Source organism: Clinocottus analis, unplaced genomic scaffold (assembly GCF_023055335.1).
Source record: "Clinocottus analis isolate CAN_PGR_092001 unplaced genomic scaffold, fCliAna1.0.p SCAF_17, whole genome shotgun sequence".
In the NCBI taxonomy this organism is placed as follows: domain Eukaryota; kingdom Metazoa; phylum Chordata; class Actinopteri; order Perciformes; family Cottidae; genus Clinocottus; species Clinocottus analis.
In genome coordinates, this window is record NW_027175898.1 from 3,787,376 (window position 1) to 3,806,005 (window position 18,630).

Consider the following 18,630-nt stretch of genomic DNA (forward strand, 5'->3'; position numbering starts at 1 on the left):
TTTTCTGCTCGTAAATCTGCCACTTACTGAAGCATGCGAGACATACCTGACTTTTACAGCAAGAACACGGGTAATAGGCACAGTAGGTGTGTTAGGGAAGACATCAGCTGGAGGAGAGACGTGGAGGCAACAGATTATTCTTATGAAAGATAAAATACAAAACGATTTATTCATGCGTGAGCACAAGTAATTTTATATCTCTACACACATCTGTTGACCCACTTGGGAAGTCTATGTCTGCCAAAGAAACCGCCCATGGTCCTCATGTTAATCAGTCAAGAGAAACACGAGAGCCATACCTGGAATTTTCTCATTATTATGGCTCCTTCTCTCCAAACAGATGGATTTACTGTAGATTAGTGAGGTCTAATGGCATCGCGAGTACAGCTGTGCCAAATGCAGACTGCTAGAAAAGACCCATTATAATCTGTTAATTCCACACACTTGATTCTGCCAAAACAGAGTGGTGCCAAATGGTGACAAGGAGAGCAATAAACGACTGAGGATTGAGTGTGGCGCAAATTCCCGGCCCAGTTACAGACACCGGGTTGATGCGGAGAGGAGCGAGGAGCTTTACCCCACACGTGTCCTGTTGCACAGGTTAGTCGAGTGTATTTGGGGAAGCCTGTTGTGTGACAGAGTGCTGAGGTGGGGGCTTCTTTCATGCATTGAAAGTCACAGTCCCTGGCACAGGGATTCCTTATCTGCCTCCCAAAAACTCCCCCTAAGCGCATTAGATGAATGAATTATCATTCCAATCAAAACGCCCCAAAATTGGTTCCCATTCGTGACTGAAATCTAAAGCCCAGAGGTCAGCATCTCGCCGAGCAATCATGTCCACATTTGAAAAGCAGAGACAAAGAGCCGAGTGGAGAAAGATGTGGCCAAATATTAAACATTATTTACACGGTGCACATTAAGGCCCAATGCTGCCGTTCAATTTAGTGGGAGTTCCACTGGTCCCCGTGATTTGACGAGTGGCGATTAGTGGTTAGCATGAACAAATTATTCATCAGTTCCTTTTGTCAGAGCTAAATGGGATTTTCTAGTCTTGAAAAGAGGGACTTAGTGGTTCTTGACAGAATTAAAAACCAGAGTCTTTGTGGACAGAGATTATCTCTGCCGAGCCAAACGCTGTAGATGAACACTGCCTCCTAGTGGCAACAGCAGTAGTGCATCTGATGTCCAATACAGAAGCCAGATTGACGATTTTATGAACCTTCGTTTGGGCAAATTAGACGTCACAAATGATGACAGCACAAACACAAACACATGGTCCCACTTGAAGCAACTAAAGCAGAGATAGTCGTCAAGCTCCCCAAAACACTGGATCCTCTTTCCATAATACACTCTGCCTCCTAAATTCTTCAGCTTGTGAAGCGGGCTTCCCGTTGGGCCACAGCTAAACTAACCCTGATGACAAAAGTTTGGAAATGAAATACATTGAACTTAATGTGTAGAATCAACAACAAACGGAGAAAAAAAAAATCAATTTGCAAGAAAAAAATGTTTATTCCTTGTAAACCTCACAGAGCGAGAGCACAGCCAAGGTCAGACCTGGGGAGAAACAGAGCATCGACTGTGGGCTTAGAAAACAAAAAAAAACAACGAAACACTTCTCTGTACTTTCAACAATCAGTTGTGCAAACAACTGACTAAACTGTAAACTGGAAGTTCCACAACATCCCCCCCAGGAACCAACGACAGCGATCTGAGGAAAAAAAAAAAAAAAACCCTCTGTATTCTCCATATACAGTCGGTGAAAACCAAACGCACGACAATGACCATTTCAGATGATGGTGACACCACGTCAGACTTTAGCGATTTTTCTCCCTGCAGGAAAATAACAATACTACCAGAAACAGGAGTAAAGGAAACTGCTTTAAAAACAAAAAAAAACTGCCACTTCCCCAACCAATGCAAATACTGTAACATTCACAAAAGGAAATGTGACTTCTTTTTTTTAAAGTCCTTACTTTTAACTATACAGTCTACTACAAACAGGTGACCGCTTTCTCTACCCGCTCAACAGAAACTCTCATGAAGTGATATTCGACCGGATGTTTGACGAACACGTCAGAACAAATGTATTTGCGGTACATTCTTGAACACTTTACTGGAGGAACGAGCGTTCCCAGTCTTGGCACGCGAACTGAAGGATTCATTAAATCAAAAGTATTTATCTGCTGTCGTAGAGTTGGCATTTCCGTAGTGTCGTTTACATTGCACGCGTCCATCTTTTTACGGATTTCCCTTTTTGAAACGGCGAGTGTTTCCAAGAGTGCAACTTAAACTGGGAAATCAAAAAGAAAAAAAAAAAACAGAGGGGTTTAGGAGTTTAAAGCCGAAGAGATGAGCTTATGTAAACAGTAGACTCTGTGGTGGCCAACATCATGTCGTCGTACTGAACAGGCAAATAGGAGGACAATTCATTTAGGTATCCGTTAATGTGACTTACTGAAGGGTCAACGCTGCCCTCAGCGGGTGGAGCAGCTTCCCTCCCAGTTTGGATGTTAGTGGGGAGCCAAAACAAAACCAGCATCTGAAGGCAGCTTTGTCACTTGTCACTCGGCATAAGGTCAAATTATCTCCCTTTTCCAGCTTAGCCAGATGTTTCGGGACTAATTCAGCAAGGGTTGGGCCGTAATCTCATTACTCACTTCATGTCCTCAACTCAAGGCACTGTGATCATGACAACCGATGAAAGACAATGCAGAGTACTGAGAAGCCGGTACACCTGTGTATATACACACGCACACACACATGCACACACGCGCACACACACTTCTTCAGGACTGACTTTAGGAGCTGCTTGGGTTTATATAATTTTAAGGTCTATGTTTTCTGCTTATAACACAATATATTTTCCAACTTGTTGCCATCAACACTTTCAGCCTGTTGAAATCAACACTTGAATCTTAAAGAGTGAACAAATAGAACCACACAATACACTTAAAAATAAAACAATTTAAATGTACCACCATACCCAAAAGCAGCTGAGAGAAGGGTTCATTTTGGTGCCTTAAAAAAATAAATACAACACAACAGGGGAGAAAGTCTGTGCCAACTTTGCACTACATTCCTCAGGTTGTACAGATGTCGCCAGACTATCTTGGGAGAAAAACGATCTGTCAAAGAAATTGAGATACACGTCAGGCTGTATGACCGTATGATAAAAAGGAGAACTCTTGTTTTCCAAGGTTTAGGAGGCAAAACTCAACCTAATATGAGAACGAAGCTATTGCCCAGGACCAAAGATCAGGTAACTGGTTGCATTGGTGGCGGCGGAAGGGAGAGTAACACCCTCGAGATGAAGATACAAACCCAATTCTGTGAGGTTTTACTAGACACTTAAGAGAAGAAGAAAAGAAAAAAATGCAACTTCCTAGTTGACATGTGATGTCCGTTTAAAGTTTTTTTTGTCTTTTGTTTTAACTACAACAAATACAGTCACACAATACAACATCCTTCTGACCTGGCGAGGAGGGAAAAAAAATTAAAATCAGAGGAAAAACGATGTTCCGGGGCCGCAGACGTGCCGAGCAGATTGGAAGGTGGTGGACCTGCAGGGGGAAAAAAAAAACGATGGGAGGATGGAGGCGGGAGAGAGGAGGGCGGGGCGAAGCGTTCACTTTTTGAGTGGCTGGTAAACCGAGGCGTTGGGGTCTAAGCCGGAGGGATTGGTGTCCATGAACTTGGAGGAGTAGTGGGGGGCCACGGAGGTCATGCTGCTGTTGTCGGCCGAGTAGGAGATGCTGGGCATGACGGCCATCACTTCGGCTATCTTCTGCTTCAGGTCTTTTATCTCCTGGTCCTTTTGCAGGATCTGACCTGAAACCAGACACCGACGTTATGAGAACACCGACGAGCACATTTGTGGGACTGCACCATATTCTCAGAGTATCGCGCAGGAATAAATATCAACCAGACTGACCTTGTGCAATCTCCAGCTGTCTCTTGGCGTCTCCCAGCGCAGAGAAGAGGTCCAGTTTGATCCTGGTCTCTGCACTGAGACTGTTCTCAAGGTGCTGGGTCTTGTCCTGCATGGCTGACAGCGCCGACATCAGCACCTCTGTGTCTTTTTCGTTCTCCTTATATTTATGAAGCTCCTGCAAAGACAGAGGGGAACAGATGCGGTTAGGCTCAGGTCAGGAGGGGACGGCTTGTGATTGGATGCTTGAGCAAAAGTGATGACAGCAACGGGACAGAACCAATCTGATTCATTTTTAAAAGCTGATTTGAACTCAAATTCATTCATGAGGAACAAATGGAGAGTGCCTGGTATTACCCAGCTCTGAGGCACTAGAACTGAGACAGGTCTCAATCACGATATAGACAGACGCGTGTCACATTTGTTCTGCATCACTTCGCTCTTCTGTGAAGCTTCGTCACACTTTTGAGAACTTGCTCACTGGCTGTTTGCGGCACTGACAAAAGCAGAACTGGCAATGCACACAAGACCACGATAGGGTTGCATTTTTTAGGAATATAAGCTGTTATGAATCGCTGAGCAGAATGTAAAAGTGTCCGAATAAATAGCGCGTTTAAAAATCCCACACTGTAACTACTGTACCTGGCATAAACGCATGACACGTGACCAAATGAGCAAAGACATTCAAACACAATAATACTGGATAAACTTTCCTGTGCTTCATGTCAACAGTTCATATAAACGCTTAAATTTTAATTATTTTTTTAAAACCTTACCTGAACTTTCAATTCAAGCTCTCTGATCTGGTCCTCCTTTAGCTTGATGTCCATTGTTAGTTTCTTACACTCTGTTTCTAATTCGGTGATTCTCCGCCGCAGCGTGTCTGTGCACTCCCCTCTGGCAAAACATGGGAGGGGTAAAAAAAAACCAAAAAAAAACATATTGAATGCATTATAATAACAGATCACTTGAAAGTAACAAGCGGCAAGTCAGAGTTAAAAAATGTTGATGGGAAATGACCCTTCTGACGCATGTCAGATGTGCAGCTACCTGGAGGCTGCTGCTAGTGCTACCGCTCTGGCTGCTGTCGCCTCCTCTAATTTCTTCCGCTTCTTTTCGTCCGCGAGCTGTTTCTCGGCGGTGCCTCGAGCCTCCTGCTCTGCTTTGAGCCTCTTCTCCAGTTGGCCCACTGCCTGTTTGTCCTTTTGCTTTGCCTGCACAGCGTTATGAAGCCTACAACATGGGAAAGAAGAGCAAACAAACAAGGAGGACACACAGGGTTCCAGGGTCAGTGTTTCTTTCCTGTGCATGAATAGAGATTAGTTGAGAAGCCCATTCAAACTGTTTAATATTTGTGATTATATTAAAAAAGCTTTTCCCAATCTAAGGAACCTCTCTTGCAGACATCCCCGAGCTAAGCTTTGATATGATGATCTTCAACCCAATTGACCCAGTTACGAATCATCCAAAATCAAGAGGACCCCTTGAGTGACTTTGCTTTGATACAACGAATAGTAGCTCCACTCACTTGTTCTGCAGCAGCTCGTTCTCCTGGCGCAGTTGGCCCAGCTCGGTGCGTATGGTGCGCTCGGCGCTGCCCAGCGAGCCGATCTGGCTGCGCAGGTCCTGCTCGACCTGCCGGCTGGCCTGCAGGTCTGCCTTCAACTTTTTAACATCCTGCTCCAATCTGCCCCCGGGGTGGAAGAATGGAGAGAGCAGAGACACGTTGACCTGCTGCTTCTATGACATTCAACATACTGATGTTTCACATACAGTGCCTCAACCCGCGGATGCATGAATCCTGATATCGTGGTCCAATCTGTGGACTGTACACATGTCTCAGACCACAGGAGCAAATGGCTGCCTCAGAAAAAGCGAGCCCTAAATTATCCTCAAGATTCAAGATGTTTTTACTGTCATATGTACAGATAACAGTTATTCTATCCTCAGCTAAAGGATGATCATATTGAATCTATACAGATGATCAAATTAAAACAAAAACTACACATTTACTTTGTGCCTGCCTTGGTGTTGGCCTTCATTCTGAATTGAAAGTGGGAAAAGGAAGCTTTGTCCCCATTTTTACGTCCTACTCAGAAGACATATCATCATTCCTCGTCAAACGTTCAGCATCATTTCTAAGAACCTTCATATCTCCTGAGACATTTTTAATTATCTGGCCGCACAAAGCCCTCTTTAACGCCTGAGAGACGGCTCCCTTGAAACACGATCTGTAAATAAAACAACATTCTAATTTGTTGTGCCTTTTAAAATCACTCAGCTCAATGATATGACACCAGCAAGAGACCCTCTTACCGACCATCTGCATGCAAATGCATTTTCACAACTAAGGATGTCTCAAACGGGTCAGAATAGCTAATGATTCAGGAAATGTTCAAATGGATTAGTTTATGCTAGGCAAGCTGGTGCACTCCATTAAAAAAACTATTTGAAAAAAACACTTGAACCACTTAGTTTTGCAAGTGAAGAAAAAAACAAGGCTGTCAAAGAGTTTTAGGTCATTAGGTCATGATATACCAGAGAAAAGCAACAGGCGATGCAAACAAAAACAACACATATCATGCCATGACATTACTGCTATTCAATAAAAAGGCTTTGAACTTTAGTTTTCCTTTTTGTGCCAGATCAGATCAACAGGGACACTCCTGCTGACCAGAGATATTATATGAATATCATTGAGCTGTAGGACACTACAGAACGTCACAAGAAACCACTGAAGGTCAGCTGTGATGCAGACTGCTGAGCTCTTCAGCTGATTTACTTTGCATATGTAGCTCTGCAATACATGGGCACACTGTGGCTGAATAACACAGAGGAGAAAAATCAATAAAGAATATGATTGAATTAGTCCTGAGATCAGTATCAGATCAGGAGGAAAAAAGCCCACCAGGGAATCAAAACTCACGCCATGTCTTTGGTTCCAAAATGATTTTCTTGTAGCAGTCATATGTGATCATAATGTTGTTGTCAGAACAGTTCATTTTTAGGTACAATATAGTATTGTGTTAACGAGCATGCGTCTCGAGGAACAGCCATGTCTGAGGATGTGCTTCTTACCTAACAAGTGCTTCTGGCTTACTCAGCTGGTTGTTGGGGATGCAGTTGTCGGTGGGATCCCTGTGGGAGCCCCCCGTTGTCCCCTTGCCCACCGCTAACTTGTGCTTCTTCTCGTTCTTCCCAGAGGAAGAGGAGGATGACTGGGCAGAGGAGGGCACGCTGCCATTGGTGGCACTGTGGCCGCGGGGCGAGGAGTTGAGCGTCGCGGCGTTGCTGCTCGCGTTTTTGTAGTTTTTGGAGGAGGACGAGGACGAGGAGGAGCAAGAGGAATTGTTGTCCTCTTTAAGCAACAGGTTCTCTGTGCTGCCCAGCTCTGTGGTCAGTCTCTTGTTGTTCATCTGGTTCTCCATGTACTCCATCTCTTGGAGTTTAGAGTCCACAGATGGCAGGATGCTGTTGCTGTTGCTGTTGTGCTGCTTTTTAGCGTCTCCGCCGCCGCCCTTTCCCTCTTTCCCTTTTTCCCTATACTCTAACTCCGGCAGTGACGCCGATGTCTTTTTATTGGCTGGGGCGCCATTCTGTGACACTGGAGGTGTGTCTACTTCAGATATTCCTTTTGCTGCTGCTGCTGCTGCTGCTGCTGCATGAAAAATAAAAAGGGGGAAGTGAAGGGGATATATATTATTTATGAATCATGACTTTATGTAAGCAACGTGAGCACTGGCTGAGGAGTCACACGCTGGTTGCTTAAGTGCTACTTGTGTGAAATGACCCGACTGCCCGTTGCGGCAGAAAAAAAACACAGCTGTCTTGCAGTTCAAATTATGATTTTTTTGTCATGTTGGCTGGTGAAAATTAGCAATTTTGATTACACTTCACTAATTTCTTGCTCTGCGAGCTCCATTCAGAGCCTCTTGGTCATTATGTGCATGGGGTGTTTGTTTAAACTGCGAGGCAGGTACACCTTGAACCACAGACTTTGGAAAGGCAGGGCAACACTGCAAATGTACATTGGACAAGACACCTGGTTGTGATTTAAAAGATAGTACCATTTCCATATTTAAATCATATGAAAAAGACTCAATCTCGGAGGAACGGTTTCTCAATGACTTAATGCAGGGAAGTGAAAAGATAACACAATATGTCTATTTCAAGGAAACTGTAATGAATCAAATTATGTGATTGTATTGTTCAGTCCTCGTAGATGGTGTATTTGAGTCTCACATTTCCTGACACACACACACACACACACGTTTGAATCGTACCGTCTTCTGCTTCTCGCTCTTGCCTCTGCAGCATCTGTTGCTCTGGAGGCAGGGCCTGCTGCAGAAGCTGCATGTAAAACTCATTCTCCTTCTGTACCTCCTTCTGCTTCCGAAGGCGCATCTTATAGCTCACATAGCTCTTGAAGCCGAAGCCCAGCGTGACCACTGGGTAGCCAATGCTGCAGAGACGGACACAAGAAGAACACTGATAAGTCTGCTGTTGGGTCACAGATCCGAAAAGGACAGATTCTATCAACCCTGCTGCAAAAATACCCTTTTGTTATCGATCATTTGGAATTATTCTATTACCAGCCACGAAAGCCTTGCGGGCGTTGTTTTCACCTTGTGAGTGTGTTTGTGTGTGGGCGTCATCGTGGCACTTTGTGGTCCTTGAGACACTGAAGCAAGAATGACCACAGAAGTACCTTTGAGTACTTCACTAGGTGTTTATATTTCTGTCTGGTGACAGATTTTGTCAGAGGTGTAGCAAGAGCGTTGGAAGGAGAAGGGCAGGAACGGAAAGGCCAGAGTCGTGGCGTCGTGCTGTGGTCCCATCCCATAGCAGCTCAACTTCACGGTATAATTTGGGTTAGCACAGCCAAAATCAGCTTGAAGCTCTTCGGGGCTCTTTTTTAAATTGCATATCTCTAAACTTTCAAAGGTGCTACTTTAAACCTCTCACAGGATTGTTAATAAATATGTAGAGTCTTGGGAAGAATCCGAGAGAAACATCAAAGCTGTTTTTTGTGGGGGGAGGGGGAGGATCTTTATCAAACATAGTTTTCTGTCGACCACACAAATGCATTTGACCATGGCACAGCAAATGTCTACACATTTCCTACTACAAAAATGCTAATTTAAATTAACGTATTCTTTAAAACATTTACAGCAACCAGCCTTAAACGGAAAGAAAAAGAGGCAGGAGGCCCACCACGAAACCAATCATGGGACTTTATGTAGTATGCAGCAATGAATGAAGCCGTGCGAAACATCTGATTAGTTAATGAAGTCTGTTGACACAGTACTCCTCTCCACCATGATGTCGTCACTCACCCTCGACATGCCTTTCAGTGGAAACGTATAAGGACATCGTTCCACTAGTTAAAACAGAGCAGTGGCTCACCAGTGTGCAGCGAAAGGACGACACAGGTCCACGTGGAAATTCTTCAGGTCTTTGAATCTGATGGCCGCCTCTATGTACACGAAGAGTATCCATAGCGACACGGTGGGGAGACAGACACCCCTCTCTGAAATAAAAATGCAGGACAAAAGGTGTTAGAAATGGGAATTGAACGTCACTACAAGTACTATCTGAATTGTGTCCATAGCAACAACTGAGTTAGAACCGAGTGCTTGTTCATTGTTTACTTACAATATTTCACAAGATATCACTTAAATCTTTATTTTATGTTTAATCAGGTAATGCTGTATCATGTCCGTCTGTTACAACATCCGTCTGTTAGCTTATCTTTGTGACAGAAAACATTTTGAGGCGAAATGAACACATTATTCTGCTTTTAAGCAACATGACTTAGCCCAAGTGACCACCTGATGATGTGGCAACCAATTTGACTGTTCCAAACTAACTTTTTAGGAACACAGACATTGGTAGGGTGAAATTTAAAGTGTGAGAGGCATCATTATACATAGGCTTCTCATCAAAGGGCTGTTACCTAGTTTATTGTGAATATCAATGGTGAGTACAGTTGGAGGACTCAGAAAGTGACTGGGAACCACTGTGTGTTGCTCCCTCCCCCAAATGGTACTAGGATTTCCATCTGACACCTGGCTTTTGGTCAACGCAGGGGGGGGGGGTACCACTAAATCAAACTGACAACTAATCCGCAGCGCGCAGCTCCATTACACACCATGCAAAATTCTAAGAAGCAAGTCTATTTGTAAATAACACAATATGCATGGGAACGGCACGACACCTTTCACACCTGGCTTTCCGCGAAACACTGAGGGGAACAACAAAGCCAAACAAGTTCTAAGAATGTGTGTGATCTATGACTTGAAAATAATCATCCTTAAAAATAGTCTTGAAAGCTCATCTTGTAAATACGCAGAATGCTTCTTCCTTCCTTATTTTTTGAAGTGTTAAACAGAACTTATGTAGAGACAAGTGAGACCAATGTTAGAGCAGGAGCCACAGTGATCACATTAACCGGTGTTCATACTGACAAATATAAAAAGACACCCATACGTCAGAGGGCTTTACCTGTATGCCAAACATACTGCACCCATACATAAGTACTGGCAGCAAAGAATAGCCATTGCACTGGGATGAATAGGAGGCAAATGATGTCCGAGGTAAACGCCACGCACACAAAGAATACTGAGAAGGCCTGTAGGAGAGATGAAACGTGGTTATGATAATGATAAAACCAGCAACATATGCAGCAAGGAAAGATGATGGTTGCTGTTTAAACTCGTTATTTATTCATGCTTAAAACCTAAAGCATTGCCTTATGAAAAAGGAAATGTTTCAACCAGCCTTAAATGTTTGACACCAATTCACAGAAGACCAAATCTTAATGCATTAAAATAAGAGAGATCTCGTTCTGGGTTATTGAAATCTATATTTCATCATTGAATTGTATCACAATGAAAGGTTATGCAAATATTACACACACCAACAGACACACACCTACACAATGCATTTCAATGAGAACAAGCTGTACAGCGTCAATATTACCCCCACTGGAAATAAAACTATGATAGGTTAACATTAATGTATAACATTTAACAGGAATACAAATAACTTGTTAGCCTGATTACAGTTATGATGTTGTAAGGCAGCAAACAGGGTAAAGACTCACTGAAAGATAAGACTTGTCTAGAAAGGCCCTACTGCACACTCATGATCGGACATGCATCATCCTTTGTACACATGCAGAGCATCTCTGCCTCTGATATTAACAGCTGCTCTCTCCTGTTAAAATCAGCCCTGGTCACCTTACATGTTCTCTAGAAGTTCCTTCACCTTTTGTTTGGGAGTGTTTAGGCTACTCTCACTACTCTTTTTGCTAACATACATTTACATTTAGGTCGAGGCTTTTTGTAAGAGCCATTTTTCTTTGTGCATGCGTCTGTATTTTAAAAATAAACATTTGTGGCAAATGGCGGTGAGACTTTTTTAACATTCGGTTTTAGCCTGATTTTGGATCCAATTACTTCGGATACAAAGATGCACAACAATGTGTGCTAATGTTTATTTTCATCTCGCCACACTGCTATCTAGCTACTGTAACTGCTTCTTGTTCACATGACATGAAGAAATCAAGTTACCGCAGAAGGGCAACAGTGACCTGGTTCCCTAATTTCAAATATAAATGCAGTGACTGTGACAGCAGCACTGTGGTGCTGACAATCTAAATCCACAAATCTAACATGTCAGTACTTGCTTGTTTTAGTACAACATCTAAAAGTTGAGTTGCGAACAGAAAAAAAGCAAAAACATTTAAAAAATGTCTATGCTCTTTCTTCAGCTATATAAAATCATTATAAATACAAGGACACAGCCACTCACCAGCCCCTGGTATCTAAAGGAGTCGTATACACTCCGGATGAAGAGCCAGAATGGCCACAGGTACTCAAACCTGAACTCCAGAACAAAGTCTGCCAGTAGCACCAGTGCCCACACCACCAGGAACTTCAGGTACAGGAAGGTACTGAAAATGATAATAAACATTGGATGACACATTAAATGGTGCACTTTATTTTGTCAATGTGAGTTGTGGCAAAATGAATGGTAGTCATATTTAGCCAGTACATATTTAACAGTCAACATGTGGCAAATCATCACTGAGTCAATACATCATAAGAGATCCTGCTGTTTGTAAGCGTGTGTGTGAATCAAGTGAAAGTTGTTTGTCTGGCGCATGTTGTTGATGCTGTTTGACAGATAAAATTCCTGTGTGCATTGCACAAATTATAAGTGGCGTATCTTATCAAAAGTAACTGCATATTTACAGAACAAGTAGAGACTTTCATACACACAATTTCACGTGTTCTTCCGTGATGATGCTTTGGACATAAGAACATGGCAAACGTGCCAAACTACAGTGTTAATACTGTTCTCAAGAGTTATGGCCATTTACTCACATAATGTGTTACTTTATTACAGGTTCTTTCTCAGTGTCACAATTCAATTAAAATGTGATGTTATAGATACATTTGATCACAGTTGAAATTTTTTGCTGTTACAAAGTGACACAGTAAGGGTGTCCTCTGAGCTCAAAGCACGGCTGCTTTGTGATGGGTCAGCTGGTTAATTATTCTAGAGTTGCCCCACATCTCCGGGTCTAGATGCCACGCGTGAAACTAGGTGCCTTTCAGGTTTGCTCCATCGGATAAAAAGAGAGTCACATGGAGTCAAGGGTCCGGACCTGTCAGTTGCGGCTGTGAAGGACAACTGAGCAGCTTTAAGTTGTGTGAACAGTGAAACACAAGGTCTGCATGAGTCCGACAGTCAACTATATCGTCAACTCGTGTTTTACGGTTAACGTCAGCATGTGTTAGGTCCTGACTGCATACACAAGGCGCATGTGGCGAGGTTAGAAGTAATCAAGACAGCTGGTGTTTTGCTAGCTAACGTACGTTACCCCAGCTAGCTAACAGGGGAAGCTGCTCCTTTTGACCCGGCTGGCGGATGACAACATGACGTGGGCACCCGGCAGCCAGTCGGTGTGGTTTAACGAGAGGCGAGGAGCACAGTGCAGCTCACCTGGAGCAGTAACGGTGCTCTGAAAGAGACCTGGTGACACGGTTGTTTTTTTGGGGCCTAGCGCCACGGCTAGCTCCCCAGCTAACGTCACCTGCTCATGTACAACGACAACATACCGCTAGCATACACTGCGCGGCCGTTGGAGGCTAGCGAGGCAGTCCATTGATAACAGCACTGACGTTATGGAGCTTCATATTCTGCAGCTATCAAGCGGCACACATTCCCATTCATGCCCCCCCGTTATGGTCGCGAGGAGGACCCATCCGCCGGGCTCTGCATAAGTTACCTGCCGTATATACCCTCAGTGATTCGGTTCCGTTTTAACGGCCGTCGGAGTTTGCTGCAGTCCGCATTGCGCCGCTTCATCCTCCTCCCCTTGGCTTTGGCCTTCGAGTAACCACTGTAATCTTATCCAGTTTTCTTGTGTATTCGGACAAATATAATAAATGAAGTGCCTGTGTTATATGTCGCTGTTATTATTTCCCCCCAGTGGAAACAAAGAAATAAATAAAGGACTCTATTTGGGAACCTCCTCTTTTTCTGTTAGCGCAGACTCAATAAGCCCAGACCGCGCTGTATTTTACGTCCTTCCACTTGTCAGACGGCTAGTATATCCAATCAATTGCCTCCGCCGAGGCCTGTCTCTTTGACGGATACAGAAACGAGCCATTTACGTTGCAACGCGGCCGGTCGCTCACTTCTCCTCCGCCAAAGACAACAGGGGAGAGAGGGGGCGGGGACGCTGCGCACAGAACGTCTCCCCACAACCAATCAGATTCATTTGGACTAATCAGGCATCGCTGATTGACCAATGAGCTGATCACGGAGGCGGGTTGTTTTCTTAGAGGTTTTTTTTTGCCTTTGGTTTATTATAGACAGAAAACATGCAGTCTTTGGGACATAATTTTCTTTGTGCGAGACACAAAACAGCCCTTCCAGCATACGGGGTTATTTATATCAGGCCCTTTGTTTGTGCTTCGTTGACAGACGTGCCCCGAGGCCTTGTAGGCCATCTATGTTTTGTTACCAGCTTCAAATATGTGCATTTAGTGCACGCGCGCAGGTTTGTTTGAATATTATTTATATATATATATATATATATATATATATATATATATATATATATATATATATATATATATATATATTATAATATATATATATATATATATACACACACACAAATATATATATATATATATATATATATATATATATATATATATATATATATATATACACACACACACACACACACACACACACACACACACACACACACACACACACACACACACACACGCACACAACGTCAGATATACGTGCATATAAAGTGACAATTGCTGCAGAAATGTTAACTCTTACAAAGTCAACAGAAAGCTTTGACAAATTTGAGGAAAGGGTGTAAATCAACCGTGTGCTGCTCTTGGCCAGAGTCAGACTAGTTTCTGTCCTTGTAGTAAACCCGCTGCTGGCTATTCAGAGATAATACATTTTAGTCGGGTCAACGAAGGACCATCAATGCTGTCAAAACAACCAGGACCGTAGTTTTGTCCTTTACAATAAGATATCATGCTTCAACAACTCCAAACTATGCAACAAAAAACAACCTTCGAGACAAAAAACGTAATTTCCTTTTGAGTACATACCACCACCTGCTGGATGTTTTGTTAAACCCTTCAATGTATTTGGTGGTTTGTTATTGACAATTTATGAAATTGTACATTGTACAAACTGTGCAACTTGGAAGAATTTATATTAAAAACATATTTAAAAAAAACAATAGATTGAAAATTCTTCTCGGTTAACACCTTCAAAATCTGACCGACAAAATTCAAAGACCACTCGCTCAGACACATACTTGAAAAAGCAGTACACAAGATTGCTCTCCACAAAGCCCTAAACATGTGCGTTTGACAGGAAGGTGCTTCTCTTTTTGTGTCTTTTCACGGTCTTGCGCAGTGGCATCACTATTTTCCTCCTCAAGATGTATGACCCTGACAATGTTCTTCTTCTTGGTTGTTGAATAGAAACGCAAAAGAGGTGACTCTGTCTTTTCATACTGTTCCCCGGGTGATACTACTATCTAATGAATGCTGCTGAAAGTATTTGGAGGGGTTTGATGCTTTCTCTAAGACACATGATTAATGTTGTTTCTTGAGAGCTTTCCTCTAAGTTGCTCAAAGAGCTTTGACTTGTGACCTCTGGTTCTTTTTCCTTCCACCTGCAGTATCCAAAAACAGCCAGTCGGTCATACTATGATGGCAGGTACTCTCTAAATCTAAGCTGGTCATTTGTCATGAGATGTACAACACTGTAACCAATCTACCGTGAAGGAATACTTTAAAATTACTGTACTTTTTTGTTTATCATTCATTGTATTTATGTATGATTTTGCCGGTTTTGAAGTAATCAGAGAGGTGCCACCACTAGGGGGCCAGTAGTCAGAGTGCTGACACTTGGCTGATGCCTGCCACTGTGGTGCCAGTGCCACAAGGAGGAGCTCGGCCTTGCTGGTGGCCACACTTATCAGTTGGAGTGAAGTGAGCAGGGAACATGTCCAATGGCTCCTTGGTACGCACCGAGTCTGCGATCGCGTCTGCCACCTTTGCTGCTTTTTCTGCAGATAGGCTTCATAGTCATATATGCCGTTTACATTGAGATCGGGAGCAATATAAAAGCAGATGGAACTTCCTTCAGCAGCTTTTACCCAGGTACGCCAAGTAGTAAGTCTGGATGGGGGTGGGTCAAGTGGCAACAGGGGTTGAAGGGTAAATAACTCATCAACGAAACATCATTTCCAAGACATGTAGTTTCTTCAAAAAGCTAAAAAGAAAGAAAGAAAAAAGGACTACAATCCATGAGTATGGGGAGGGGCGGCAGTTAGGCAGTGATAAGACCAACTGGCTTTTGGGTCTTTAGGAGCAGATGACCTGTGTTTTCTATTGAAAATTGGTGTGTAAGCCGATACACAGCAGACATGACATTTGTAAAGAACTGCATTGTAATTCAAGTATCTGAGAGGTTTTAACTTACTTGTTGAGCCTCTACTATTTCCTTTCTTTTGCAGAGTTCCAGGATGTGAATGTGATGGTGATTCTAGGTTTTGGCTTCTTGGGCACTTTTCTCGTGCGTTATGGTTACAGTGCCACTGGGTTCAACCTCCTCGTAGCCATCGTGGCCACCCAATGGGCGGTCATACTCAATGGAGTGGAGTCCTGGTATTACAGGGGAAAGATCACGGTGGATTTGAGAAGGTACGTCACTTACCGAGGCAGTAATTTTTTTATCACTTTTCATAAATTGATATCACATCCGTTTGAACAAATTATCTCTACTCTATCCATTGGTCCCAGTATAACTACAGCTTGTATACAGCAACATCAAGTTTGACCTAATTGAACCCAGATTCAGAAAGCACTTATAAACCTAATATACACAATTCACAGATCTAATGCACAGGGCAATGGGCAATGTTTTGATACAGCTTAGTGGTTGCTGAGATGTGCGCAGCCTCGGCCCTCATTTCAATTGGAGCCGTGTTGGGGAAGACCAACCCGGTCCACCTCGTGCTCATCGCCCTGCTGGAGGTGTCAGGCTTTGTCCTGAATCAATGGCTCCTCCAGACTCTGCTGAAGGTGAGCAACTTTCAATCTGGCATGTCACCTTTCCATCAGTTCAGAACTTGCCTTATATTGATGCTTTCTAACTCTAGGTCCCGGCACTGGACAGCATCATGCTGCTTCACATCTTCGGGGCCTTCTTTGGACTCACGCTGACCTGGATCCTGTTTCGGAAAGGATCCCTGCAACCTTTTGAAAAAGAGAAGTTTGACCGCCAAACAGGATTATTCTCCATGTTGGGTAAAGTGTATAAGCGCATAGGTTTTTTTGATTTTGCTGCTGGATTGGGATTCAGTGGGATGGCGTGGCAAGTGGGATTATTCAACTGGAGATTCAAATTTAAACCCTGCATTAGTAAGAGTCCACCTCAAAAGAATAATCTGAATCCCACGTCCTCTGTCCTCCAGGATCTGTGTTCCTCTGGATGTTCTGGCCCAGTTTTAATTCAGTCCTCGTGGACAACCGCAGTCCGGGGAGGAAGCTGGGGGCCGTGTGCAGCACCTACCTGGCCCTGGCTGTCAGCGCGGTCACAGCGGCGGCTGTGTCCATGCTCTCCAGCCCCAAGGGAAAACTCAACCCGGTATTCTGACACTTGACGTCAACACGTCGTTGTTCTTTCCCATGAACAGCGTCATTGTGGGCTGAAGTGCACTTTTATCTGCTTCAGTAACACTTGACTGAAAAACAACAGACAAAAAAAACCCTGAATCAATCAGTGAGCCAATTGCCAATGAGGTCTACTTCATAACGAGGTGCACATCTCCACTCTGTCAGATCCACATGCAGTCGTGCATCCTTGCTGGTGGTGTTGCTGTCGGGGTTTCCATGTCAGTGGTCCATCAGCCGTGGGAAGCCATGACAATCGGATTCACTGCTGCTGTTCTGTCCACCATTGGATGGCGACACCTGAAGGTGATGATCAGCCCGTACCCACCCTCCCCCTGAATTAAGTATATCCTCTGTGCAGCACAGCTCGTGGTAAGATCTTATTTTTGCAGACGCACATGCTGCTTGCATTTGAGTGCCATGACAGCCGTGGGGTCCTGAGCACACACGGACTCCCTGGTCTACTGGGATGGCTGGCACACCTCCTCCTGCAGATAAAGGCCTGCGATGATCATACAGCGTAAGAACGCCTTTTGTCATTTAACATTCATACAAGCAGGCGACACCCCTGAGTAAATCGGTCCTGTGTCTCACAGGGCGGTCCGGTTTGCCGTATTTCACGTTTGCTCGCTCTTCATCACCCTCAGTCTGAGTCTGTGCATGGGAATCATTGCAGGTAAGTCTTCTCCCCAGTAAGGTTTCTATTATTAACCGTCTGGCACTATCAAACCACAAGACAGAAGGTCCATTCTTAATTATTCAGTCACAAAAGAATGCCAACAACAAAGAATTTTGACCTGCAGCCTGTCCTACTTTAGGTTTTCAGGATTTTAGCTCATTTTATTTTCACCTCTTTTTACAATGCGTAACAATATGCGGGTTGACCACCACAGCGGCATCTATGCAGTCGATTTGCCATTTGTAAGCGTTCTTTTCTAATTACTTTTACGTTATTGTTTAAAGGAGTCCTACTGAAGTGGAACTTCTGGAGACCGCCTCCAGACAATAAATGTTGTGATGACCAGGCTTTCTGGGAGGTAGGCAATCAAGACTGTCCTCTTAAAAACAAATATTGAGCTGAACATAATTATTTTACTGCACTGAAAAGATCGATTACCATGATCAAGAATGCTACTAAACAATAATAGACTCTGTATTGAGCCATGCAATGCTGAAGGTAGGATCTTGAATCAGCACGGGGCAAAAACATTTTTATGTCTTACAGTTTCCCCATCTTGCCGTGAAGAAGTAAGAGGACCGAGCGGGATCCTGGAAGAACAAACTATTTCTGCTGTGATTTACATCATTTCAGACAGTTTCTCTTACTTTCATGCAAAGTAGTTAGATGTTTTATTTTTTATGTGTGAAAGATTGGGATACAAAAGAATTAAATTGAACTCTGGAACAGTGGAAGCATGAACGCCAGACTCTTTTTCTGCCCAGTATGTCGCCGTTTAA

At 43.5% G+C, this 18,630-nt stretch overlaps 2 protein-coding genes across 3 annotated transcripts; one reads left to right on the top strand and one right to left on the bottom strand.

The window, feature by feature from the left end:
• Window positions 1-1,488: 1,488 nt before the first annotated feature.
• Window positions 1,489-13,592, bottom strand: maco1b (macoilin 1b). 2 transcript variants are annotated; one of them, XM_068579920.1, is made up of 11 exons: window positions 13,230-13,592; window positions 11,747-11,888; window positions 10,436-10,562; window positions 9,338-9,461; window positions 8,215-8,393; window positions 7,010-7,586; window positions 5,460-5,618; window positions 4,982-5,164; window positions 4,708-4,828; window positions 3,935-4,109; window positions 1,489-3,831 (listed from the first exon to the last, which is right to left on the bottom strand). In XM_068579920.1, the coding sequence occupies exons 1-11, from the start codon at window positions 13,307-13,309 to the stop codon at window positions 3,629-3,631; spliced, it is 2,070 nt and encodes a 689-aa protein (XP_068436021.1). In that variant the 5' UTR covers window positions 13,310-13,592; the 3' UTR covers window positions 1,489-3,628. The 2 variants fall into 2 exon arrangements, with proteins under 2 accessions (XP_068436021.1, XP_068436020.1); XM_068579919.1 differs by having other exon boundaries at window positions 7,010-7,589.
• A 1,913-nt stretch (window positions 13,593-15,505) lies between these two features.
• Window positions 15,506-18,510, top strand: rhd (Rh blood group, D antigen). The gene is made up of 10 exons (XM_068579922.1): window positions 15,506-15,657; window positions 16,014-16,200; window positions 16,431-16,581; window positions 16,659-16,806; window positions 16,974-17,146; window positions 17,341-17,478; window positions 17,565-17,692; window positions 17,769-17,848; window positions 18,136-18,209; window positions 18,398-18,510. The coding sequence occupies exons 1-10, from the start codon at window positions 15,507-15,509 to the stop codon at window positions 18,422-18,424; spliced, it is 1,257 nt and encodes a 418-aa protein (XP_068436023.1). The 5' UTR covers window position 15,506; the 3' UTR covers window positions 18,425-18,510.
• The last annotated feature ends 120 nt before the right edge of the window (window positions 18,511-18,630 follow it).

Coding starts and splice junctions, on each gene's coding strand:
- maco1b (XM_068579919.1), bottom strand. CDS start 13,309: ATGAAGCGGCGCAATGCGGACTGCAGCAAACTCCGACGGCCGTTAAAA. Junction 4,829..4,981: donor GCACTAGCAGCAGCCTCCAG/GTAGCTGCACAT, acceptor ATGTTTTGCCAG/AGGGGAGTGCACAGACACGC. Junction 4,110..4,707: donor AGCTTGAATTGAAAGTTCAG/GTAAGGTTTTAA, acceptor CTGTCTTTGCAG/GAGCTTCATAAATATAAGGA.
- rhd (XM_068579922.1), top strand. CDS start 15,507: ATGGCTCCTTGGTACGCACCGAGTCTGCGATCGCGTCTGCCACCTTTG. Junction 16,807..16,973: donor AGGATTATTCTCCATGTTGG/GTAAAGTGTATA, acceptor TCTGTCCTCCAG/GATCTGTGTTCCTCTGGATG. Junction 17,147..17,340: donor CCAAGGGAAAACTCAACCCG/GTATTCTGACAC, acceptor CCACTCTGTCAG/ATCCACATGCAGTCGTGCAT.